General features: G+C 41.0%; 1 protein-coding gene across 1 annotated transcript; it reads right to left on the bottom strand.

Moving 5' to 3' along the window:
• Positions 1 to 1,261: 1,261 nt before the first annotated feature.
• Positions 1,262 to 24,065, bottom strand: OBI1 (ORC ubiquitin ligase 1). The gene is given in 7 exon segments (XM_040539171.1): positions 1,262 to 2,282; positions 2,285 to 3,615; positions 12,798 to 12,886; positions 16,158 to 16,406; positions 18,055 to 18,146; positions 19,132 to 19,267; positions 23,829 to 24,065. Coding segments are annotated over 7 exon segments (2,130 nt in total). The 5' UTR covers positions 23,901 to 24,065; the 3' UTR covers positions 1,262 to 2,121.
• Positions 24,066 to 26,147: the final 2,082 nt, after the last annotated feature.

Raw genomic sequence — 26,147 nt, 5'->3', positions numbered from 1 at the left:
ATGAAGGACAAGCCCATAAGTGGTGTTCCTGACCAAATGACCAGAAAGTAGCATTAGAAAAGCTTTTTCCTTTATTCTACTTTGATTTCATGTGTATCAGTTATATTCATATTCTCATCACTGAAAATTACCTTTGTATCAGAAGTATGCAACGAACCACTGCAATGCATGCCCCTAAACCACAGTGAAGCAACAGCAACCTTAACACTTACATTGATTGTTTAGCAATACAAAGACATTTTAGGAATGTATTTGAGATACCCTCACCTCTTCTCTGAGAGGGTGAAATCAAGGCAGCATCTTTTGACTTAGTGAAACTGGCCAAATCAAGTTGCAGCTCATGTCCAGATGTTTATTAATGATGTTCCTTTATTTTGGAAAAAGTAAAAATAAAAACCCAAGTTAAAACAGAATAACTAGATTTTTCTTTGAAGATTAAAATCCAGGTGGTACATGGTGTAAAGTAGTGTAAAAAAGCACAATGTCATACTGCATGTCACCAGGAAAGGTGCCTTGCATGTATGGCCTGAATGATTTTTTCGTAATTTTGTTTCTCCAAAAACAAAACAAACAAGCAAGCAAAGAAAGAAAAGTCCCACTTCAAAATGAACACCCCAATTGCATGAATGCATGCACACATTGCAATATGAAATGTAATTCCTGGTCAAACTGCTTACAAGACTTTACAAAAGAAGAGCCAGTCTATTGAAATTTTCCAGTGCCTATCACTTTGCAAGGGGACTAAAGGCAGTGTATGGATTTTTCCATATCATACGTATTGATGAATTGAGAATGTCTGCTTGTAAAAATGCCAGCAAAGGTCTATACATATAGAAAAAAAAAAAGGTATCTTACAATTAAACATGCCCTTAAAAAAAAAAAAAAAAGACACCCACCCACAAAACAAAACAAACAAACAAAAAAACCCAACTGAAACACAATAATGCAAAGAAACCAATTTTGCTCTGCTGCTTAATTAGGTCTCTTGCCTGTAGTAGGCCTTCACATTATGTTGACCTATGCAATACTTCATGGAAGAGTCACCTCCAGAGAGGACAAAAGCCATTTCCATCAACTGTGTCGATGCTGACACTAGAATGGTTAATACATCTAATAAGGAGGAGAAAGGGAGATTTTATTTTTCGTGCATAAGCTCACATTTGTGTTTGATAAAAAACGTATTTTCCAAATTATGCAAAAAGAAGTTTCCCAATTTTTTTATTTTTTGCTAATTCAATATTTGAGAGACAACATCAAGGATTACAGTGCTTATAACATGTTTTATTCAATTCACATAGAAAAGCATGCAGTATTAATGTAAAATGGTACAGTATTAATGTAAAATGTTCAGTGCACATTAGGTAAACAAGTCATTAGCATACAAACCTATTTTCATGGTCTACATAGGCATACTGAACACATTTAGAATAACAACACTTTTTGGGAACTAAATTAAAAATTGTGCTTAACTTCAAAAAATACAAGCTATGTTTGCAGTGTTAAAGAAGTGACATTTTTCTAACTGAAGTAGTGTAACCCTGAAAAGAAAGAGGCTGCTACCTTATACCCACTTAAAACAATAGTTTCAGTACAGTACAGTGCTATGAAACAGTCAAAGCAGCAACATTTCCTCTTGGAGGCAAGTTTTATGGCAAAACTGACATTGTTTTATAGCAATTTCATGAATCCATAGGATATATAGCCAGTAGCTGCCCTGCACGCACAAAATGTAATCTTTAGGAATGGAAAATGTAACCTTTAAAACAAGTTCTTATATAACTGACGGATTTGACAAGACCACTTAAAACTGTCCTGTTCAATGGAGCCATGCACTGTGCTCACAACTGGAAGATCATGATACCTGAAAACCTAAATGGTGAAAAAAAAAAAAAAAAAAAAGCCCACAGAAATTCCAAGTAAACATGATTTCCAGCCAAAGAAGCAGATCTGGAATGGTTCTTCCCTAGGAAAGACCTTGCAATGGGCAAGGGAATGTTCAGTTTACACTTAGCCAGAAAAAGGCAGGATCAGACTGCATGGAAGTCATTAAAAATGAAGTTCACTTGGTAAATATTAAACATTTGCAGGTTGACAACTTTGAGTCGCGTTTGATTTCCACAGTCAGTTCTTGGTAGTTTTTGATGGACTAGCGCTGGAAAGGCTGCTCTGAATTTTCCTCTTGGTTGACTGACTGATATTTTTGTTTTTCCTTTCAGCAATAAAGGAAGGCACCCAAGGAGGATTAAGCTGGGTGTGCAGGTCAGATGACATCTTTAAAAGCACGAACCAAACTTCTGTTCCTCAAATAGCCTCTGCGAATTACTGAATAGTAAACTCTGGGAAAACTCTCTTTGAAATAAACAGTTCGGAGGCTTGATTTCACTAGCTGCTACGTTTTGGCCCGTAAAAAGTGGGAAGTGGTCATTCATATCTAGTCCAGATGGGGAGAGGATGGAAAACATAGCAGGTTTCCATCCAGCTCTGTCAACTGGTAGATCGCTCGTCTCTGGACACTTCATGCTCTGTTCCTCATTCATCCCTTCCAGTTTCTTCTCAGTTTCATTCAGAAGCTTTGAGCACTCTGTTGACTTTGAAGAATTATCAAGATCAGAGGACTTAAAATTATAGCAAGGACTCTTGCTATTGTCTGATTCAGACATCATTGAGTCCAACTCGGAAATTTTATCGAGGTAGGCGGCATCCATAGATGTCTCGCTGGAGGTTCTTGTGCGATTCATTTCAGAAGAGCAGAGAGTATGCAACCTTTTAGGTAAGCACGAACTTGCTTTATCGCTGGACTTTGCTGATGTTTCAGCTGACTGGCCAGCTACTGAATTTTGCGCTGATTCATCAAAATCTAAGTTCTCAGCAAAGTTCGTTGGGCAAGTCCCCCAAAACCCTGATTTTCCCATAGTAAAACAGTTTAGCTTCTTTTCACTGCTTGTGCTGTGCTCTGGAGAATCTTTGCTGCAGTCATCTGAAGTGTCACAAAATTCTTCAAATTTCAGCTTTCTCAGGAACGTTGACGGTTTCCCTGCGTTTTCTTTTCCATCGGGAGTATTCAGCTGAAGACGACTGAGAGACAGAAACGGAGTGCACGGTGCTGGAAGATCATAAAGTTCTTCATCCTTATATGGGGTACACTCCTCAATTTTATTCCACTGCTGTTCTAAGCAGGTATCCATATTTGTAGTATTCTCATCCAGGAGAGCTCCCTGACACCCTGGAAATAGCTCCTTCTTTGGGACGCACTGGCTGTTTGAACCAGCTGAACCATCTTGACTAGAAGAACTTGAACATGTTCCATCACCTGACAGCTGTTCAAGGCTGTCAGAACTTTGACCAGTAGTCACAGCTTTCTTCTCCTCAACCTGGGTTTTCAAACATGTAGTGTCTTCACTGTTCTCAGTTCCTTTAGCATCTGCAGAAAGAGCTCTCTCACTAACAGCACTCATGGTCTGGGTTCCTTCACCTGCATTTTTCAGCTGTAAAAGCTGACACTCCATTTCCTCTATGTATTTATCACTTCTTTCCAATGCTTTTTTAAGACGGTTCATTTCACGTTCACTTTGTTCTACTTTGGACTGAAGTGCAGCTACTGTAAACCTACCAAACCTGCAAGTAGTAAAACAAACAAAAAAACATTAAGCTGGAAAAGGACATTCTCTTCATGCTTTTCAAGTTAATTTAAAGAAAGAACAAAGCTATTAACCTGGTTAAATTTGAAAACAGAAGCGAGAACTGTATTTCTTTGCTAATTATGAAAATAAATAAATAAATCATCATATATAATGTATAGGTTGCAGTGAATACCTGGAAAGACAAAATTAAACTATTAGTGGTAGTAAGGCAATAACAAGCAGATTACCCTTCCAGGGACTGGTTCCATCAATTCAACTCAAATATGCATGAAGAATTATCCCCTAAAACAATGGCAAAGATTTATGATAACATTTGAACAGTGGTCCACATCTTGAAATATTTACATTCAATCATTTTCCTACAGTACAGCAGTGTTTTACAATACACTTCCTACACAATGTCACCTTGTCAAATACAAAATGCCAATATGAAATTCAGAAATTGCAATAGTCCTTTGAGGTGGTTTAAATACTTAATTGAAATGGTCTATGTGTGTTCCTGTTAGATATACAGCTTTTCCTTGGCCATTGCAAGTGGGTACTCCCACTTACTTTGGAGGGACTTTTTTTTTTTTTTTGAGCTTTACAACTGGAACAATGTAATTTCTGCCTCCACTCCACTCCAATAAACCTGCCACTTGTGGTTTGTGAAAGTTGTATGTTTGTGGGGCTTCCAGCTTGAGCACATTTTCAGCTGCAAAGATACAGACTTATCTTTCCCCACATCCTCCACTAGCTTTCAAGACTGACCTTCCCCAGAGGGCAGGTGAAGGTTTCAGCTATATGCTCTGACTAATTCTAACCTGTCACTGACAGGTGGGCACCAGGGAATTTCCTGCTCCATCCAAGACTTTCAATTTACAGAAAGGTAAAACAATTAAAGTTCTGGTATTATTAGGAAGGAGGGAAAGACCTGCAGCCACCCTATTACTCTGACATGCATGGTTTTATATTGCAAAGAAATGACAATTCTGTATTTGGGCTTAAACTAACATTCACTTTCCACCTTGCAGCCCTGTGTTACAGCACAACTTTATATTCAGTCTTCCAACACAAAGACTGTCTGGTTATTTCCACCCTTTTTCTATCTGTCTATTCTTCCTTCAGCATTCCACAGATTCACAGGGAATTCCCGCTCCACTTCCCCCACAAACTTCCTCATTTTATCCCCTTACCCCTTCATGAGATGCTCCCACTGCAACCTTTAGACCAATGAGGTCTGAAGGAGGTTTATCAGTGACCCATGACTATGCTGGTGAAATATCCGTAAGTCTGTGCAAGCATTTCCAGCAAGGAACTAAATTAAGCCCGAAGTAGCAGGAGACTGTTCAATGCTGACAACTGCAATGTGGTCAAACCAGCAGTGAGGGAAAGAAATAAGGAGTATCACAAGCCCTGAACAAGTCGGGCACGAGTGACCAGACCTACTGATGTATGTCACTGTTCAGCTGCTTCTTCGTATTTAAAGCACTCTGAAGATTTTGTTGTGGGCAACTTAGTGGTGGGAAAGATTCACACCGCAGTCCAAGCGAGTTCTTTCACAGAATTACTACCAGACCACTTTTTAAATCAGATCAGTTTAAGTTCCACTCAGTTTTGGTATCTGCTACTCATGGCTGTGCAGGTATGAAAATGCAAGGGAGTACTTTTATATTTATGAGTATTGATGTTCTAAGATTTTTGCCCCCAAAAGAAGCTGACTTGATTGGAACGCTCAAGGCAAGGAACCACAAATTAGCTCTACCCAATTACCTTTGTCTTGGCAAAAATGAAAGTAGGCCTTCTCTCATTTACTTACTCTATGTGTAACAAACTGTCTCCTCTAATTGCAGAAGTTTCTGCATTTCTGTTTGCTTGTAAGAGGGGAAGTGGAAGAAAAATTGTACAAGCCTACCACCCTTCCCCATATGAAGCCAGATAAAAGCAGAATCACAGGGAGTTCAGAAACGCTGCACTTACATTTTCAGGCGAAGAGGGGGGTTTACAATGAAATAAGCATCCTCACATGCAACACATTTTGGCTTACTCCCTCCTTTTATTAAATCTGATATTGGTTTAAAACATTGAGACAGTCACTACAGCATGGCAGGGCCCGAGCAAGATTATTCTTGCTTCCTAGAGATCCGGAAGTATTTATTTTGCCTTTCTCTAACAGGCCTGTTCACACAGCCTTACAGAAATAAAACTTGTACTGCTCAATAAAGGATACAAAAATGACACAAAAATAGAGCTGGCTTAAGAGACAAGTGGGAGACAGGGAAACATGCTTACGTAGAATAAGCAAGACTTTCTGGGGTCTGCTGTAATGCACATTTTGACATACAAATTAAACATGTTTACATTTATATGCATACCTGGCAACTCCTATTTAATGGAAGAATGGTGTAATATGTTTATTTAATGCAAATAGCATTAGTGACAGCCTGAGATTTGCTTACGAGAAGGAAGCACTGTATTCTCAAGTGCAACTTATATAACAAGTGTCCTCAGGTTTAAAAAAAAAAAAAAAGCAGCATGTTGTTCAAAGCCAAACAGCATCACTAAGATGTTAATTGTTGTAGAGGGATGTGCTTGGGAATTTTGGTTTTCAGAAATGGAGCAGCTGACATACCGAATACAAAGTTACCTCTGCAGTTAAACACCAGAGCAGTACTTCCTTTCTGTTCCTGCTTTGAGACTTACATGCATGTATCTCCCAAATTTTCAAGGACGTTGATTTTTAAGACAGATGTATTACAGTGCACATATTTAAACCAAGTACTCTAGACCAGAGGATGACAGATATTTTAGTGACTGTTCTGGCAGGTCAGCTAACAGTTTAGAAGACACACGCATTTTGGGTAAAGAAGCCAGAATCCTCCCTATCCTCTTAACAAAACCACTTTGAGTGATTTCCTCTTCTTTTCCTTTGGATGTAACATTGAGCTGTGCCATAGTCTAAGAGTTATAGCCTGATGGTAAAAATAATAAAAAAAATACAGAACAGTTACATGAAAATAAATGAAAATTTGGCTTGGCACTCCAGATAAATTGTTTTCCTTGAAAGTATCTGAACCATTTCACACCTGGGAACAAGAACAGACATCTATCAGTAGGAGTTCAGCTATTCAGCATGTGTGGTAAAGAGCATGTTTCATGTTCTCACACATGGGCTATGTATTTTCAGTGTTGGGGACTTGTTCTTCAGTCATTTCCATTAAACAGTGAGTTTGTATCTCACTATATCTGTTTCAAGTACCTCTTTTCTAGAAAAAAAAAAAGAAAGTCCAGAGAAACTAGTGGTCACTCAAAGTAAATGAAGACATTCAAGCTGGGATTTGGATCCTCCAGCACCGGCAGTCCATGACATAAGGTCCTTTACATGACTGCTGGCCTTCAGCTATCACTCTGGGAGGATACAATCTGCTATAGGTCCTGTATCACATCTGCCAGCCTTGGACGAATGTACTGGATTATAGCACCTGAAGTAACGCTGGATGTCTAGATGAGCACCTAAATCCTGCATTTCAGGGCCTTTCCTCAGCCGGAGTCTTTCACCTTGCCCCAACAGTATTTTAACTTGATACCATCAATCAGAAAATTAGCAGTCAGATCAGTGAAGAACTAACAAGAAGAACTAATATTACAGTTACAATGCTTGAGCAACCCTCTTTCATTATCACACAGCTGTTCCTTCGGTTATGTTTGAATACTCCTGAAGATGTCCATTTAGAAACAATTTGGAAAGTTTAGTAGTCCGTCACCTACAAGAGATCAAGTTTCTTCAGTTGTTTCTTCTCTCCTTATCTATTCATTTCACAAATTCACTTTTAGGGCTTTGTTTTCACACATCAGTGACCACCGACTATGACCCTGTCTAGTTTAGACCTTAACTCCGTATGAACCCCCTTTAAAACCACACAGACTGAGATAAACATTCCTCTTTTTGTACAGCAAGCAACTGCAGCCAGAGTTTTCCTACATTACCATATACGATAGACTTGGACCTCAAGGATACCGTGGCAGACGATTCTCCAGTTTTAATCACCTGATAGTCCAGACTGTGCAATGCTCTGAGGCTCACAAATGTGAGCACGATCCATTCTCCAAAAGAAACAAGGCTGGGAAGTGACAACGTACAGTCAGTGCTTGTCACAGACTGAAATTAGGGCAATGCCAGAGTGTGCATCCAAACCCAGTCTTGTCATTTTGATACACGTTTCATTTGGATTTTGCTGTTAAGAAGGGAAGAAAGCTAGGAAATCCAGCAAAACATCTGAAAGCAACACTGTGTTCTACAGCCTTTCTGTGAAGAGCATCATGTACCAGATGCAGCTGGACGAGAATGAGTTTTGCAATCTCCACAGCAGCCATGTAAAGGGATCTGCAGCAACATCTTGACAATGCGCCAGGCATAGGCAATCTCCTTAAAGCAACGTGTAATATCGATACAGGAATGTTTAACAAACAGTTTTTTTTTTTAGGCAGCTTTATCCTAACAATAAAAAAGTAGGAAAAGAGATAGACCTCAAGCATCTTGCTCTATTTCAGATCTGAATCTAGAAAAATGGATCAGTAAAGGAATTTGGTTCCACTGAATACAAAGCCCTGGGTATAGCCTACTACTGCTTTCCAATCTGCAGAAAAGGTGACAGAAGAATGTAGGCAATAGATCCTTCTTGAAGGATGAAAGAGAAACTCTTGCCAGAGCTAATTTCCCAAGCTTGTAGGAAAACAAGTTCTTTTCAATATGGGTAGATACTAGGCAGTAAATATTCTTCATAGCACAGTTCAAAGAGTATAAACTGATCTAGAGACATCTCACAAAATTCTCTCCTGGATGCCAAGAGAGTCCATTTCCTTCACATCACGAGTCAGACTAAGCTTCGCTGTTTACTGGACAACTGTAGAGCAGCAGGGAGGTGAATACCATACGCCAGAAGAGGTTACTTCAAAATTACTATAAAACAACCAAACAAAAATCTCCACAAACACACCAGAAAACCCACAAAACCAGGTAAGATCTAAACATCCTTACCGACACACATTTACTCAAGGTTTAAATCTTAGAGTAAGTGCTTCCTCAGGTTTTAGTGCTATGGGTCAAGAACTCAAAGTTGTTTTCAATGCTACCGAATAGTAATTTCTCCTATTTACTTTTAAGGCAACACTGCAGCTGGTCTTTGAAAACAGCCAGTCCTCTGGGACAGCCAGCTTGCTGGGAGATTGAGAAAGTAGCCCAGTTTTCTATCTAGGAAGACAGAAACCTGCACGCAGGACACAGGTTACGAGAAGCTTATTGGTAGGCTCAATGAAATACAGACTGAATTGAGTAGCTTGGCATGAGTGGAAATATTTGAACTGAATAAAAACTGGATGTTGCACAGAAGACCTACAAAGTCAACAGCCTTAGATTTTGGTGTGCATGTACCCAAAGTCACAAATCTAGACAAGATAAACAATAAAACTGGAGAAGGGGAAACAAAAAACAAAAACCACAAAACCGAAAAAAAAAAAGGACCTAATGCAACAATTTTCAGCATGTTACAGACTGTTTTTCATACTGGGATTTTAACTGGCAGAAGAAATTAAATATTTAGGGGAAAGGCTCCTAGGAAGCCTAGGAGTCTGATTCAAGCTAATCTGAATCTAACCATTCATAAAATCCGCTATACCCTGGAGTAGATGGACTTGCTAGTTATTTTCCTTCAGGTAAAAAGCAAACACTCCTTTGCCAAAAATGCTTTTAGATCCATTGTGCTTTGCCAATGGACCTAACAGTTTTCTATTTTAAGTAGAGCTGGAAGTCATAGGGCTTAATCATCCCGCTAAACTTAAGTTTTAGAAGTTTCCTGTTCTGTACCAGAAAAACAGAAGTCACAGAGAATTCCTTAGGAGAAAGAACAAGTAAAGAGCAAGCAAACAACCACCAAACAGTCTGATTTGCCTGAGAAATGGGAGACTAACACAGGTTTCTGGTAAGAATCAGAGCATGAAATTTACCTCTACTTGCTTTTCAGGCCTATGTCCCAACTTCATGATGGTTTGGTCAATGTCTTTTCCTTCCTATCTGTTTTGCTCAAAAATTAAACTCCGGCTCTGAGGACTTATTCTCAAAATGTTTCAGGAAGTAAAAATAAAAAAGAACAAAACCCTAATCAATGACCATCATCTATTAAAAAAAACGTGTAAAACCTCCCGTCAATAAAATTGACACTGCAGCAATGACATATATGATATTTTTCAGCAGGTTTCAATGGATGATCAAAAGGAAAAACAACTCCAGATTATGATAAAAGGAAAGTTTTTTTCTTCAGTTAGCCACTGAAGAAGGCTAACTATACTTTCCCTGTGATGTCAGATGTAGAGTCTATGTTACAAACGGATCTTTCACTTGCCATCAGAGCTTCCTTTGCTATAAAGCAAAGCCTATTAAAATTATTTAAGTTGTGATAATTAGCTCCAGTACCATTATGCACAAGATGTGTTACATCTGGGATAAGGGAACTGAATACTGACAAATCCTTTCCCAAATCATTTGATTCAAGTTTTAGTCAGTTACCTAGCTAGTTGTTTAAGCACGAATCTACACCTGGCAATTCAAAGCTAAGAAATATGACAAACCAATGAATGGTCATGACATTAAGTTATAAGGATATAATTCAGTAGCTACTTTAAAATGTACTGGAGACCCATTCAGAACCTTTTCCCAAAACTTACCATCTCAACAATGAATGAAGCGCACCAAAACCAACTGCATTTGCAAATCAGTGCACCTGCACAGAAAAGTTTAACTACCGTGACATTGTTGGGTTCTGATGTTAATGCCTTAAATTCTGATTTCTTAGGCAAGGCTAAGCTATTGTAACCACTATTCAGGATGTAAAGCTTAGTTTAAAAGCCTTATAAATATTAGTTATCAAAGTTTGCCATCAGAAATGGAAGATCATTTCAGAAGTGTCTCAATGTTAGGTCTGGCCTAGATATTGGCTAGACTAATGACCGCAAGGACCAAAGAATGAATTTATAAAATCTGGAAAACTAACATGGTAGAGACTTCCTACCATGGGATTAGAATTCAAAACAACTGCTTAAAATTTGACGTAAACATCAGGCCATCAACCTGAAGAAAGCCAGTAAACAGGTCAAGTCCCACACTTGAAAGCGGACGTTAGCAGCAGAAGTGCAAAATGGGGTACCGGTTTAACTTTAAAGTAGCTATTTAGCAGAACTGGTACTGGCCATTTATGCTAGAAGTGCCAAATAAAAGGAGACAACAACAATGGTACTGCAAGATACAAGGACGTTGTAGCAAGATGAGAGTTTTTCTGCTCTAAGTCAGTGCTACTGAAGCTTCACTTGGAATACTGTACCCATCTCTAAGCATCACAGCTTCAGAAATCCATAGGCAATGGAGAGACCTTAGAGTATACAGCAACACCAAATAAATCAGAAGCTTACTTTTCATCCTAAGTCAAATACCTAGAAGAGTTGGATGAATTCAGTCTAGAAGACCAGACTAGGACTGAATGGGTATAGACAGGGTACATCAAAATTACTAACTTTAACATGCTGTAGGATTTCTTCCAAAATATTTTTTTCCTTGCATATGCTTAAATTCTTGTGGTACACCAAAGTTGAAGATAACAGAAGCAGGGTACAGGCATGCAACTATCTAAACTTCTAAAGTGTGGAAACCATTCCTGAGCCAGTTTAAGCCTGATCCAACTCACGTCCTCCAATCTCCATGCATAACTCTAGAGTTAGCTTGGGCAAAATCATTCCCAACATGCAGGAAGGATGCAACTAGGCATCTGGGTTGCAAAACCAGGTGTTAGTTTTGTCCAGTTTCTAATAACATTTGATTCTATCTGTGCTTCTAAAGAGGAAAGTCATCAGCTATTCTTTTATGCTGCATGGGCAAAAGATGGTAAAATAACCAGTCTGCAACAAAGTCTGGTTCCCCCTCCCTTCACATCTAATCTTTCCGATCAACTGGATGGTACAGGTAGAAGAAACTGAAATTCCTTCCACTGGGGAGTTTACCTGACCTTACTGAAACAGGATTGCGGTAGATGATTCCATCTCTTCCAGCTCTTCTTTTCTAGGATTTATTTAGTTGCATCTACTTATATGTTTCCCATCCTTGCCATCTCACTCTCTAGTCTTATGGGAGAAAGATATTTGTTGCCATTAAATCCCTTTCCACTGCCAAGACCTTTAGCAGTACTTTATCACCCTTATTAGGGGACATCAGGACAAAATGTACCTTTATACATTTAACATCATAGCACAAGGATCATGCATCTGCTTTCCTGGGGTCTTAAACAAACAGTCTGACAATGAAGCTCCCTGTAAGGATGAATTTCATCTTCCAGCAAGTTAGTTGCAAATTAGATCAAAACCCAGAGAGCTCTCCTCTCACATTACGAAGGATGTCTCCCCACCCCCATTCCCCAAAATCACTGTATAAAACTTTGGCCAATGTCGCTCTTATCTTTCTAAGACAGAACTTTAAAAAATGTGATCACTTTGCTTTACAAAGTACTTCCAAGGAGAGGTACCTTAGTACACAGCTGTAATCGGTATGAAAACATTTCTGCTTTTTGAGGTAATTGTTATTGATGTTATCACTACTTAGAAACATTGAACACAGATGTCAGCTCTGGGCATGATGTCCTCATGCTGCATAAGCCTGATTTTGCACGCCTTGCCCAGACACAAGACTGTCAGGGACACTCCTTGTACGAGGAGTCTAAGTTCACAGAACAAACCCTGAAGGCAGCAAAAGGAAGTAAAACAAACTACCAAACAAAACCAAATGCAAATGAGAACCTCTATAGAGTAACAAACCTGCTTTGACAAAAGGATGTCAGATTTAAGTGAAATTTCTCAGTAACGAAAAATAAGTTAGCTGTAGAATTCAATAAATCCAGTTCTCCAGTATTGGACAGATAACACAACAGCATTTGTAGCCAGTGCATATTCGTTCACTGCAGACTTGCTGCTATTCTCTAAGTTGCATTTGTCACCCAAGTCTGTGAGGATAAAAACTCCAAAGTCTACCTTGAGACACATATGCAATGCCATGTACACCACCATAGTTTTAGGTTAAAGTTCTACAACAGTTAAAGAGTCTATAAATAAAATACAGAAGCTTTTAAAATATTCACATACTTTTGGGGTGATCTACTATCAACTTCAGCTTTTAGTCGCAAATTCTCTCTTAAAAGGCTATTGTTTTCCATGCTCAGTTTCTTATTTGCCTAAGGAAAAGAAAAGGAAAAAAATCAGTATACAATAAAATAGAAATGACTTCCAATATTTATAGGACAAGCTGTTTCTGATTTTTTTAAAGAGACAGAACTAGAAATGTGAAGGCAGGAAACAGCCTTCAGACAGGGACACCACTTAAAAATCACCATGGGAAATGGCTTGCAAAACCGAAGAGCGAACAGACATTTTTAATTTATATTCCCAAAATACATTGCAAGTGTCCTATCTAGGGAAATAAACACAGCTATGTTAGTTAGTACAGAAAGTCATTAAGGAGATGTACTAATGGCAATTCCATGTTTTTTTTTTTTTCCACATGACTAAATACGTTAAGTGCATTAACATTACAACGTGCAGGTATCAGCAAAACTAATGTAGAACAGCTTCCACCATCCCAAATTAGATTAAGATTACTTTGTTTGTTTTTTCCTTTTTTTTTTTTTTTTTTTTTGCTTGTTGTTTTCAAAGCAGTTATCCTACGGATGTAAATCCATTATGACAGCTATTTGCAGTCTTTCTTCACTTTCTTGCAGGACCTTCTGATTAAGACTCTTGATTCACAACCCTTCTCGTTCCTTGAATTGAGGTCAATTCCTTCTTTTCAGTTCAGCAGACGCTCTTGTTAACAAGGTATTTCATATAAAGAGAAGCTTTCCTGCTGCCGTGTTTCAGAACAACGAACGCCACCATCCTAACAAGTAGCATGAACTCATTGCATTTCATAGTCTACTCGGTCTCTGTATGTTGAAAACTGTACCACCAATCCAGGACTTGCAAGTCACAGTCTCAGTTCTAGTATGCAGTGGAAACATCATGTAAGTATGATCCAGAGTATCTGGCCTTGTGAGTGCAATGTACTTTGTTACAAGCATCAAACAGCACAAGAAGAGAGGCAGAAAACCCTAAATACTTATCCAAATATCCCCAGCAACCTTCCCAGGTGAGGCTGAGGCAGTGGAGAGGGCAGAAATGGAAGGGAAATAAATGAACAAAACAAAAAACCTACAATACTCCTAGAGACAAAAGTAGAGATTTCTGGTATAGAAGGAATAGGAAGGGTGAGCTCAGGGCTTGGGTGTTTGAGTGTCAACTCCTCTATTGAGTATTTAAAAAAGAAGAATATGAAAAGCTATTCTGAAGGTAGTAAGAATCCAGGAGCATCAAACCATTCGCCATCACAGCCAAGACCTTTCTCTCTTTCCAGAGACATAGTTCCTCCAGCCACACAATCAAACAGAAATCTGCACAACTTGTATAGAGCTAGTACCCAAGTTATCTAGCTGGCACACGGTAGACCCTAACTTCTCTGGTCTCCTTCCATAGAGTGCTCTGACCTCCAAGCCAGTGATCTGCAAGGGATCCCCCCCATGCAGCAGTGTCTAGATTAATGACTTCATGTAACCACACTATCAGTGAGTGTACTTATCTAATACTCCTAGCTACTGGGTTTGTATCAGCACTTTCAAATTTGTTCTGACTCTACTCAGCTACAACATCTTTGGGAGTCTCTGTCCTAGGACACTAAAGGATAAAGGTGACTCCTTTCTTTACATGGACTGATTTAGAAAGTGACAGGAACCACATTTTCTGAGGGGCCCCATTTCACTGAGAAATGCTGAGTGTTTGAAGCTCCCGTGTCAGTTATTTTAGGGGATAAGTAGGTTTGCAGTTCTGTGGTTCAAGATTGAGTCTATGTGGAAAGAGGGCTCCTGCTGTTCAGACTGGGCTTTGTCAGTGCACACTTGTTTCACAAGTGAAATAAGTGCAGAAGAAGAGTCAAGTGACTTTAGGTACTTCCAGAATTGAGCAGCTGTTGAACAGGAAACAGATTGGAAGAAAGTATCTGCATCACGGTTTCAGACTTAGTCCCTAAAACTCATCTAAACCTCCAATTTTATCTAAACCTTAACCAAAATCAGAGACTCCATAAACATAAAACCCTTTCATTGCTGGAGTTATGAAGGAGAAAACAAAACAAAACAAAACAAACAAACAAGAAAAAAAACACACACGCATTACCCCTGCCCCAACCTTCACTATATTCTTATCTTTACCTATCTTGGAAAAAACGTTATAAACCTCAGTCACCACAGAAAAGAGACAGCACAGTTTAATGTAATGGGAAAAAAAATAGACAAAAACTCCTTGCTGTGAATCCCCTTTAGCCAACTAGACTCTGATGCTCCTGGGATCCCCTGAGGAGGCCAGCTGTGTCCCTGTCTGTAAAGCCAAGGTCCAAGTCTAGCCGTCCTATTGAAAAAGCTCACTTTGGAAACTCAGTTTACTTCTTTGTCTCATTTTTAGGGTTTATCATGCACAGATTAGTTTAATCAGGACCAGAATTTCCTTTAGGCTGCACAGACATAAACCTAGAAGTGACCCATTAAGAACAACAAAATGGCAGAATGTTACGATGTGCACCTTTGACTCTAGCAGAGGGAACAAACAGTACTAATTCTTAGGAAAGAACACTAACCCTAAGGCTTCAGTTTTGCAGGAGGTGACACAGAATTGTTAATAGAAGAAATACAGGGAGCATTTTGAGTAAATGCAAGTCCAGTCCTTTCCACCCTGCCCTTCAAGTTTATCTTGAAATTTCACTCTAAGTCAATGTTTAACATCATTTTTCCTGTGCCCATAGGTAGATTTTGCAAGGTATTTTTATTTATTTGGGTTTTCACACAACTACCACCTGCACCCCTCCTTCTGCAACATCAGTTTTCTTTTCTGTTACATTCAAGATGTATAAAAAGCTGCAGGTTTTCAGTAAAGAATCTTTGGGTTATAAAATGCTGAAGCTTGTCTATTTTCAGTCAAAGGGTCAAGTTACTCTGTCTCAGCAAATCGCACCAAAAATATTGGTTAGCAAGGAGGGCAATAGTGCAAAATCTGCCTCAGCCAACTGTACTGTGTTTGGCCATTGAATGTTGTAAAATAGATATATTATATAGATTATTGCAAGCCTGAAAAATCTGGTCATCAATACTGGTGACAAGCACTACTATAATCCAATTACCCAGTCATAGAGTGACACAGGAGTTGAGGAAGAGCCATATACAAGGCTCACTAGAACAAGCAATAACATCTGACACATGCAAAGGCTGTATGGAAATACTATGATACACCAACAATAACTGGAATTCATTTTTTCCCCCTTTTCTTCTAGATCTATGAAGTACCCAGAGGTCATGCCAGCTCTCACCCCTGTTTAACTAACATGAACATTATACAACCAGATAGCTGAAAAAACATATTTATTACCTCCTTTAACTTTTCCACATTATCTATCACTTTTTCACATATATCATTGGCAGCTTTCAGCTTTTTGCTCCATTCCTCTGGGGTTTCTGGGCCACTGGTACTTGCTTCATCTGCTGACTGGCTAGTTTCCTTGTTTTGGCAAGAGGAAGCCGGTGCTGTAGGATCCAGAAGAGATTTCAGCTGTGTCTGTAAATTGAGATTTCTGCCTCTAAGTTCTTCCACTTCTTTTTGCAGGGATTCTATTTCATCCTAAAGATGTCAGAAATTCACAGGAATTAAAATAACGTGTGAGATTAATTAAATAATACTGGCAAGTTCCCACAGCACTTTAGAAACATGGGTTCTCTGGCAAGCCCAGATGCATGCCTTCACTTACGCATCTATCTAAATATGCTTATGTATTGTGCTCCAGGCAGGATTTTAATCAACCTGCACACTCAAGCATAGTGAAGGTTTTAGTGAAGGGAATCCCCTGACTACATAAAGGACCCTGAACAAACTGGCGGGCAGACCAAAAGCTTCAAAGCAGTCAGCAACATGAATCTATTATTAGGGCACTCTGTGGGAAGGTTTCCTGTATAAAGTGTATTCTTAAGGTCGTCCTCTGCTGACTCATTTGCTGTTATTTGAGAACGATATGAGAGATTCATTCTGAAACATCACATGGTCAGATGCTGAAAGTCTCAACATTCGAAATGGACAGAGCACTGCCTGGAAGAGGCTGCTCCGGCTGCATAAAAGTAGAAACATTTAAGGAAAGACTGAAAAAAAAAAAAAAAAGAAGAAAGCAACTAGCTGTGTCAGTCTGGAGCCACAGTGAAGCAAAAATCTTCAAAAGCCTGTTGCTAAAGAGATAAAAAGTAATTTATCCTAAAAATGTCTTCTTCACTGTTCTCCAACTTAAGAATTACACTGCTCAGGGTAAGATTATTAAAAGAGACCACAAGATGGCATTTACATAAATTCAAGGCATATTTGCATTAAAAAAAAAAAATCAAACTCTCCCCACCCTCCTCAAAAAATTAATAACCATTTCTAAATAGCTTCATTTTTAAAGACATTTATGTTATCCTATGCCCATCTGTGTCATTTTGGAGTTGATTCAATAGAAACATGGGAAACCTCCCTCTCATGACTGTTCTATGAAAGAAACTGAGCTCTAGGCAAACTTGTTGTAAGGCAGCCCTCACCTCCCTTGCATTAAGGATATTTATACAGCGTCTGTTTCTTTTCTCTCATTCTCCTTGCTGTGAGACAGGTTTCCTTGAAAAGTGTGCGGTGTCTTCACACTCTTGCTACTACGGAAACAATAACTGAGAAGACAAACTAAGCATATTCCTTATTAATACCTTTTTACCTTGTTCTTAATAGAATATTTTTCCAGCAGAACAGAGAAGTTTCCAAGCATTCATTCACCCGTTCATTCATTTAACAAAGCAACAATTAATATAAGTTAACCTACACCATAGGATTCCAGTGGGCATTATTCTTTAAAAAGAAGTTTAGCCTCCCCAAGTAACAGGGAAGTATTTCAGAAAATGTTTGTCTTTGTACCAAATACGGAACAAATACCCCAACACCCAATATGCATAAAGAAAACCCTCGCATAGTATCTTAGAGTTGAATTTCCAGTCTCTGGAACTGGCTGCATTTGGCTACCTGTAGCTTAGACAGAGCATCACTACGGCTTCTGCAGGACCTCTTCAGCCACCAGCAAATGCTTTCCCCAACCTCAGCCAGAAGGTGGGATATTAATGCGGCTCAGTTCCACATAGATTCAGCTTAAAGCTTTGCTCAAATTAAAGACTCCAGAACTCAAAGCAGAAAGATCACATTGCATACAGTAATTTAACAGTTGCAGTTCATCTGGAAAGTCACAATGCTCCCATGTGCTTACCTCATATTCTTTGTGGAGCAATTCAAGCCTTGTTTTACGTAGGTGTTTTCTGACTGTCGGACTAAATATAGGATCACTTTCACTTGTTCCTCCTAAAGCAGCACAGAAGGAAAGAAAACACTAATATTGTTTCTTTTTCAGTCAATTCAATTCTAGCAATCCAGCTTGCAGTGCTTTCATAATATCAGCTACAAATACAGCTAATATTGGACCAATCTACTACCATGGGAGACTATAACCTTTCATTTTCAGAACAGATTAGACAGGAATAGCTATTAGTGATGTTTAGAAGTCAAAATCCTGTCTCACAGCAGGAACACAACATTTGAATTTTTTCAACTTTGTATTATCCTTGACAGAATCATGCCTTATTTAAGACCACACTATTAAAACAGATCTAAGGGAGGGGGTAAAATACAACATAAAACCAACACACATACATTTATTTAACACATGACAGCATATGTTTCTAAAGTATGACTATTCAGATATATTTTTCCTATTAGAACCAAATAGCAATGGTGACATTTTACATCAAATCGAAATCCCAGTATTTTCCAGCCCCGGGGAAGTTCATATCCTCATTCAAGTTTTTTAGCTTTGACTTTCTTAAGCAGCTTTGACATTTTTTTAAAAAGAAAAGCAAAAGGGGCATGGTGAATAATCCCACAAAAACAACCAACAGTCAAAAAGAACACACACTCATTCAAGATTCTGGATTTAAGTATACTATTTCTCAGCTAAATGCTGACCTCTTAGGTCAACAGGCTGCAACATATAGGTAGGCTATTTGAAGAGATAGATGCCTTCTTTCCAGCAAAAGGCACTGTCCAACTAAGACTGAAAATAATAATAATTACAGTGGCGGGGTGCTTGCTGCTTTTGAATAATCAAGCCGTTACTATACACATCATCTTTGGAATTTTTACCTTATTGTTACTATGTATACTTCGATAAAGATTTAAAGTCAGAGGCTGGTTTAAAAAAATAAATAAATCCAGACATCTTTGGACCCGAAAGAACTTCAACCATCAGTAAATATCAGAAGGTTATTTCAAAGCCTAAAGTTGTCCTTACCTATGATTTCCTTGCAAGGATTTTCAGGCGTGATGGGAATCCTGCAAGCTGGACATTGATTATTGTTCTTCAACCAGACTTCAATACAAATGGAACAGAAGACGTGGTTGTTCACACAGATTACTGGGTGACGAACCTTTCAGCATCAAGGAAGAGAGGAAAGAAGGAAACCAAACAAACAGAAAGACACTATGAATACTTAAAAACCCTTTCAGGTAATTGAGTATGAAAACATACTGCCTCAATCTCTCAGAGCGAGTCTGGTCTCCAGCAGAAAAGAGACACTGCTGTTTCCACAGGTTAGGAGTGGTCTCCTGACTTACAGCACCAAATTTCCTTATTAGTGACACCACAGCTATAATTTTCTTTGCAAAACTAAAGATCCTTGATCCCAAGAGCTCATCAACACAGTGTGGCAGAAGCCCTTCCCTCATCCCACCATCTCCATGAACTGCAGCCAACCAGTGAAATGAGCTCCGCTGTGGAGGAACCAAAACGTGCACATTCACTCATTCCCAACAGTGAGGGATTGAGAGATTGCCCCAAGCAACAACCAACACTTTGTCTCGAAAGAGCTGCCACTGAAGCGGTATTGCCGATTAACCCTAGCTTGCACATAATCAGCTTCATGGAAATAAACTAATGAGGATATGGGCCAAAATCACAGAGCAGAAATATGAACCAGCAATCACTTATTCAAACCTCCTGCTAGATATGCATTGCTACTAGTAAGTCATTACCCAAGAACAGGGCAGCTTAAATATTTCAATCAGACACAGTTCCTCTCAAGAAGCTTCCCCCCCTCCCAAACAGCAGGGTAATCAAACTTTGCATTATTCTCTCATGTTATTTAACAATAACAACAATAAACCCTGTTTGAAAGTAAGTACGCATAGAGGGACCAAATATGATACAGAGAAGACTTTTCCCTATACCTCCACTTTACTAAGGTGCTCTGGTACAATTTATGGTAATACATTCTCAAACCTCACAAGGCTTAACATTAGTATCTGTGTTAAAGTTCTTAAAAGTAATTATTTGTTTTTATTCCACCACTATCTCTGCCCAAGAAACATATTTTGACTCATGGGGGTAGAGGCATGTACTACTTCAGAGTCTACTTCATGGCCCCTGTGAAGCTGTTAAAGCCCACGTTCATGCGAATTCTTTCAGCTTCAACAACAACAAAAAAAAAAGCCCTCACCAGCCTTGAGATTTCCCTTGTTCATTTTATCAGTAAAGCACACAAACTAAAAAGGAAAAATGAAGTGTTGACAGGGAGAATCAAGGAACTCAAAAGGACAGCTAAAAACCACCTTGGAAAACAGATTAGATGTGCCCTGTAGTAATCATGCCTACACAGTTGGTGTTGTACAAGCTACAAACCAAGTATTTTACCCCCGAGATATACACACACATCTGTATAAGGGCCCAGGTCTGTCAGTTCCTTCTTCATTTTGCTTTTTGTGTGGGATTAGCAGTATTTTAAAAACTTCCAATATGACAGCACAGGAGCCTAAGGACTGTCTACACACAAACAGAAACTCAAGTTAACGAAGGTGTGCATACAGAGACTAAGGGATTCCTCCAAGCACCTGCACATTTTCGCTTCTAATTAAGGTGGCTTTTTTGGGGTTTAATGCAAGCATTAGCACAACAAGGCTTTGTAAACATTTAAATACTACAATTTCATTTATTAAAAACACATTCTTGTTATTGACTGCTTTTCTTTACCAGAAAGAGCTTTTTCCAGCTTTCCCATCAGCAGCTAGAAGAAAAAAATAACTTTTTTTTCCTCTAGTTGGTCTTTTTTTTTTTTTTTTTAACCCAGGAGCAGCCATTATATGAGAATAGTTATATGGATGGCTATTATAGGGTACAGAGCAGAATAACATAAAATAGTCCAAACAGGAAAAGACATTTCAAGAGTGCAGGTCTCCTCCCAGGGGAGCAAGAGACCCTCAGTTACCCCAACCCTGACATGGCTATACACTTCTTGCAAGTGAATGATTACTCCATATCTCTAGCAAAATAGTAAGTCACGTTTATTACTCTCTGGGGGACAGTACTCCTGATTTACACGCATTTACACGTTTCACTTCAGGGCTGAGGTTTACACGTGCGTTAGCTCAGAATCCACACAAAGCCATCCATGCCCCAGCAGCAGGAGCTGCTACCAAAATGTCATCAGGAAACACCGAGGCCGGGGGCCCCTTCCCCTCACCAAGTCCCCGAGCCACTGCCTGTGACAAGCCTGGGGGTGGGGATCATGACACATTCATTACTAAAGAGCATTTTACTTGAATTACAGCACCCTTTCAGTTCCTCAATCAACCATAATAACGGGAAAGGCTACAGCTTATTTAGGATGGCTTGATTAGCTAGGTGAATTTGAGTAATTTCCTAATTCCAACATCCCCCCACATAAAATGGTTCCTCCATGGATCCTGCAGACATCTATGCCTCTTGGGCCTTTAAGAAGCATTAAGTGAGGAGCAGGCAAAGGAAAAAGCAGGCACACTGATACCAGTGAACAAATCCCCGGACATATCCCAGGTGCTTTCAGCGCACACAGAACTGCAGGCCCAAGCCAAAACAAACCACCACCACTGAAATCAACAGGAGACCTTCAGTCACTCTGCAGCAAGCAGCCTGAAGGCCTGATGCAGCCAGCTTCTGACCTACTCGCTAATTATGAACACAACTACGTTAGACATTAGCCCAGACTATGTTAATTGAACATTCAGGTTACAAAGATGAAATTCATCCAAGCAATTAACACTTATGATACATGGTTATTTGCCCATCTTGCAAACATAGCTTACAAAACTGTTCACACTAACAAAATGGACTAACATTTTTTATCCCCCCCTCCAAAGATCTCTGTTTCATTAAACACGAGCGGATAACATTACTGAATGAGTTTCTATTCGCTACCTCTTTTTATCCGCTTACCACTAAGCATAGTGAATAGTTTCTGGTTTGCAACCAATCCTCTGCAAGTTTTGCAGATAGCAAGAGGGTAGGCTTTATATTCAATTTGAAGCCCACGCTACAAAACACAGAAGTACTAGAACACGTCATCCTCCGTTCTGCTTTCTGGCCCCCCCAACGAGTTAGTAAAAACTGCAAGATTTTTTTCCTTATTTTACTAAATACTTTTTTGCAACTCCCTCTAGCCTTACTCTTGAAAAGAGGAGCTTTTTCTGATGCGTTTCAATGATGCTTCGAGCTGGAGACAAAGATGCGTGTTAAAAGAAAAAGGACAGTCAGAGCAGCCAACTTCGGCAAAATTGAAACAATGTAACTGAAAAAGGAAGCATTCAAAGACCTTCACTACAAATGTCACCACTAGATTCACTTACATAACATTAATAAATTACCTCAGGGCAAGATACCAAGAAAGAAGAGTGTGGAAATCTCTTCCAGTACAAACTCAGTTACATCAGTCCCCGGTCAATTCCAGAAGAAAAGTGGAAGAATGAGGCAGTGGCTTGAGAAGAGCCAGTGGCTTTATAGCAAAACACGAATGACTACACAGCAAAGCTATGAAGTAGTGACATTATTTTGAAAATCACCAAGATAAGATTTAACACTGAATACCTTATCGATTTGATTTTGCTCTCCTCCTTGTTGAGGAGTATCCGCTCTGCATTAGACACAATAAACTTATCCTCTCCATTTGTATTAAATAAATTGAAAACGGGATAACAGCACTGCATTCCTGTTTGCTTGTGTCCCATTGGAAAGCCAACAAATGAGTACTCGTGGCTGCAAAAAGCATCGCTCTCTGCCACAGGTAAGAGGCTGGAAAAACAGAGGTGTGCAACCACTTCCACTGCCAGTGCTACGCCTACTTGACACATCAATCGTTCCTCTTCTTTTGTGACCATGCAAGCAAAAAAGGCCTCAGAGTCGAGCCCATGTGGGGCAGAAAGAGAACGGACGATAAATAACAGATACAAACACGAAGGTTATTTTCGCCTTTGTAATCGATGATTTGGTTTATGAGGTGTGCTTTAGAAAGGAAGGAAGCATGAAGGAAGAGCCATGAGGAATGAGAGGAGATTTGAGAAGCAACTGGTGACAGCCCCACAGGCGGCTCTGGGGGCTTCCAGCACCCAGCGAATACCGGGAGCGGATACCAGAGATGAGAAACGCACCTGTCACCTTCTCGGGTCAGAGAAAGGAAATCAGAACTTTTCTTTTCCTCCAGCCAGCTCCGATTTTGCTCATCACTTTCAAAACCCGCTCGGTCCTACACCTCTTCTTTGTTTTGCTTGGCCTTCACGACACAGCACCGGGCTCAGACGCGAACCTCGAGACATCCCAGCTCCCAAACGGAGGAATACCCCCCTCCCCTCAAAAAACAAAAAGCTTCACCTCAAAAGCACTACATCCGAATTTCGTGGTTTTTTTTTTTTGTTTGTTTGTTTTTTGTTTTTTTGGGTGGTGGGGTGATGTAACCCCACCGGTGCCTGCACCCAGCAGGCTCCCGCCGGGGTCTCTCCCAGTTCCCCCCCCCCAAGCGGCGCCATCGCCCCCCGGTGCGGGGCTGAGCCCTGCCTCCCCCTCGTCCCCCTGGTCGGTGTCACCGAGCCCCTCCTGCCCCGCACCCACCACCGGGCCCCTCGCAGGGTGGGAGCTAAGGAGGGAGGGTGGTGAGGGAGGGCAGCGGCCGCCCCCGGGGCCGTTACCTTCCCCAGGCAGATGTGGCAGGTGATGGGCAGCGTGAGGGACAGCGTGACGCTCGGGCCGTGCTGCGACATGGCGGCGCCGCCCGCACGGAAGTCACCGCGGGCAGGCAGGCGGGCAGGCAGGCAGGCAGGCAGCGCTAAGGCGGCCCCACTACGGCAAGCCGGCGAGGCCAAGCCGCCGCCGCCGCCCGGCGCTGGGGAGGGGAATGGTGGAGGAAATGGAGGGGGAGCGGAGCGCAGCGCGCAGGCTTTTGAAGCGCCCCCCCGGGAAAGGAACGGGGGGAAGTGCCCTCATGGCGACACCTCCACACATACACACATCACCACCGCCATACCCCGCGGCGCCGCGGCTCGGCCCCGTGAGGGGAGAGCGGGGATGGTGGGGAGAGTTTGGTAAAGGCGCCTCGCGGGAGTGGGGCTACAGTGGTGTTTGTTTGCCTCAGTAAAACATTCCTGCCTCAGTAACCCTTTTTTCCTCAGTTAGCCCTTCTTGCTTCAGTAAACCACTCTTGCCTCAATAAACCATTCCGTCCATGGTCTTCATTGTGCCACTTAAACGCCAGCTGTTTTACTCCCATTAATTCCCCCATGCCTTCCTCCACGTCTTTTTTCCAACATCCCTCTTGCTCTGAAATAGCACACATGGGGCTGGGTTGCAGATCACATTGGGCGTGCTGGTCGACAGCTGGCTGAAAGTGAGCCCGCAGTGTGCCCAGGTGGCCAAGGAGGCCAATGGCATCCTGGCTTGTATCAGGAGTAGTGTGGCCAGTTTGAGTTTGAGTTTGGCCAATTGTGGCCTGTTCAGTTTGAGGCCCTCACTACAAGGACATCGAGGTGCTGGAGCATGTCCAGAGAAGAGCAGCAAAGCTGGTGAAGGAACCAGAAAACAAGACTTACGAGCAGCAAATGAGGGAATGGGAGTTGTTTAGTATGAAGAAGGCTGAGGGGTGACCTCATCACTATCTACAGCTACGTGAAAGAAGGTTGCAGCAAGGTGGGTGTCAGTATCTTCTCTCAGGTGACAAGTGATAGGATGCAAGGACATGGCCTCAAGTTGCACCAGGGAGAGATTCAGAATCACAGAATCATCTAGGTTAGAAAAGACCTTTCAGATCACCAGATCACCAACAACCTGACCTATCAAGTCCCATCACTAAACCATGTCCCTTAGTGCCATGTCCATGCATCTCTTGTTTCGTACCTCCAGGCATGGGAACTCCACCACTCTCCTGGGTGGCTTGTTCCAATGCATGACCCTTTCTATGAAGAAATTTATCCTAATGACTAATTTAAACCTCTGATGCAGGCCAGGATGCCATTGGCCTTCTTGGCCACCTGCAGGCTCATGTTCAGCCTGCTGTTGACCAACATGGAAAACACCGTAATGGTCTGCTCTGGGAAGTGGTGGAAGCTCCATCGCTGGAGGTACTCGAGAGACATGGATGTGGCACTAAGGGACATGGTTTGGTGATGGGACTCTGTAGCTCAGGTTGATGGTTGGACTTGGTGATCTGGAAGATCTTTTCCAACCGAGATGTTTCTATGATTTCAATTAACCAGGGCACAACCCCCCCTTCCCCACTACTCATAGCACTGGCTGGTGCTGGCCATTTTCCCCAGTGCTACAGGATCAGCCCTGTGCCTCTACAGCCTCGTGCCCAATGTCAGCCACCAGCTCCCACACAGCCCAGTCAGCCAAAACCTTTCACCCCATGCTCAAGGGGGTGCTAGTTGGTGGGATTTTCATGGCCCATGCAGCAGTGGCTGTGAGGGCAAAGAAGAAACTGTGACTCTGAAAGCCCTGCAAGAGCAGCAACGCTTGACTAACGATGCCCAGTGGAGGCTCGTTGAGAATTCATAGAAGATGGGTTTACATGGATGAAAACTTGTGTGCTGCCCTACTTCCACCGATGCCCCTCCAAATCCAGGGTTTGTGCTTTTCAGGCTGCCTGACAGCAGCTGGGAAGCAGTGCTTGTGGGACAGGACTTGTAGGAGTCTGTTAGCTTGACCTCAGTCCCGGGACCCCTGTAGTTTCTTGTAAACGTGCCACAGCATGCTGAAAATTACAGACCTGAGTGATTTAACATTGCACCACATGATAAATGCTGGGAATGCTGAGCAGCTAATTCAAACAAGCATAAAGTTGTGGATGCAATGATTAACAAGGAAAGTATCTGAGACCAACACAGCAGAGTTGTACGGGTGCATTTCAATTTGATATAGGTGAATTACTGCAAATAAAGTGAGCAAAGTAATCCGTACTGACATTGCAGTGCCAACAGTGCCTGGCAGCTTTCGTGGTAACATATTCCTAGGTG

Source organism: Cygnus olor, chromosome 1, assembly GCF_009769625.2.
Source record: "Cygnus olor isolate bCygOlo1 chromosome 1, bCygOlo1.pri.v2, whole genome shotgun sequence".
Classification (NCBI taxonomy): Eukaryota; Metazoa; Chordata; class Aves; order Anseriformes; family Anatidae; genus Cygnus; species Cygnus olor.
This window is presented reverse-complemented; position numbering and strand designations above follow the sequence as displayed.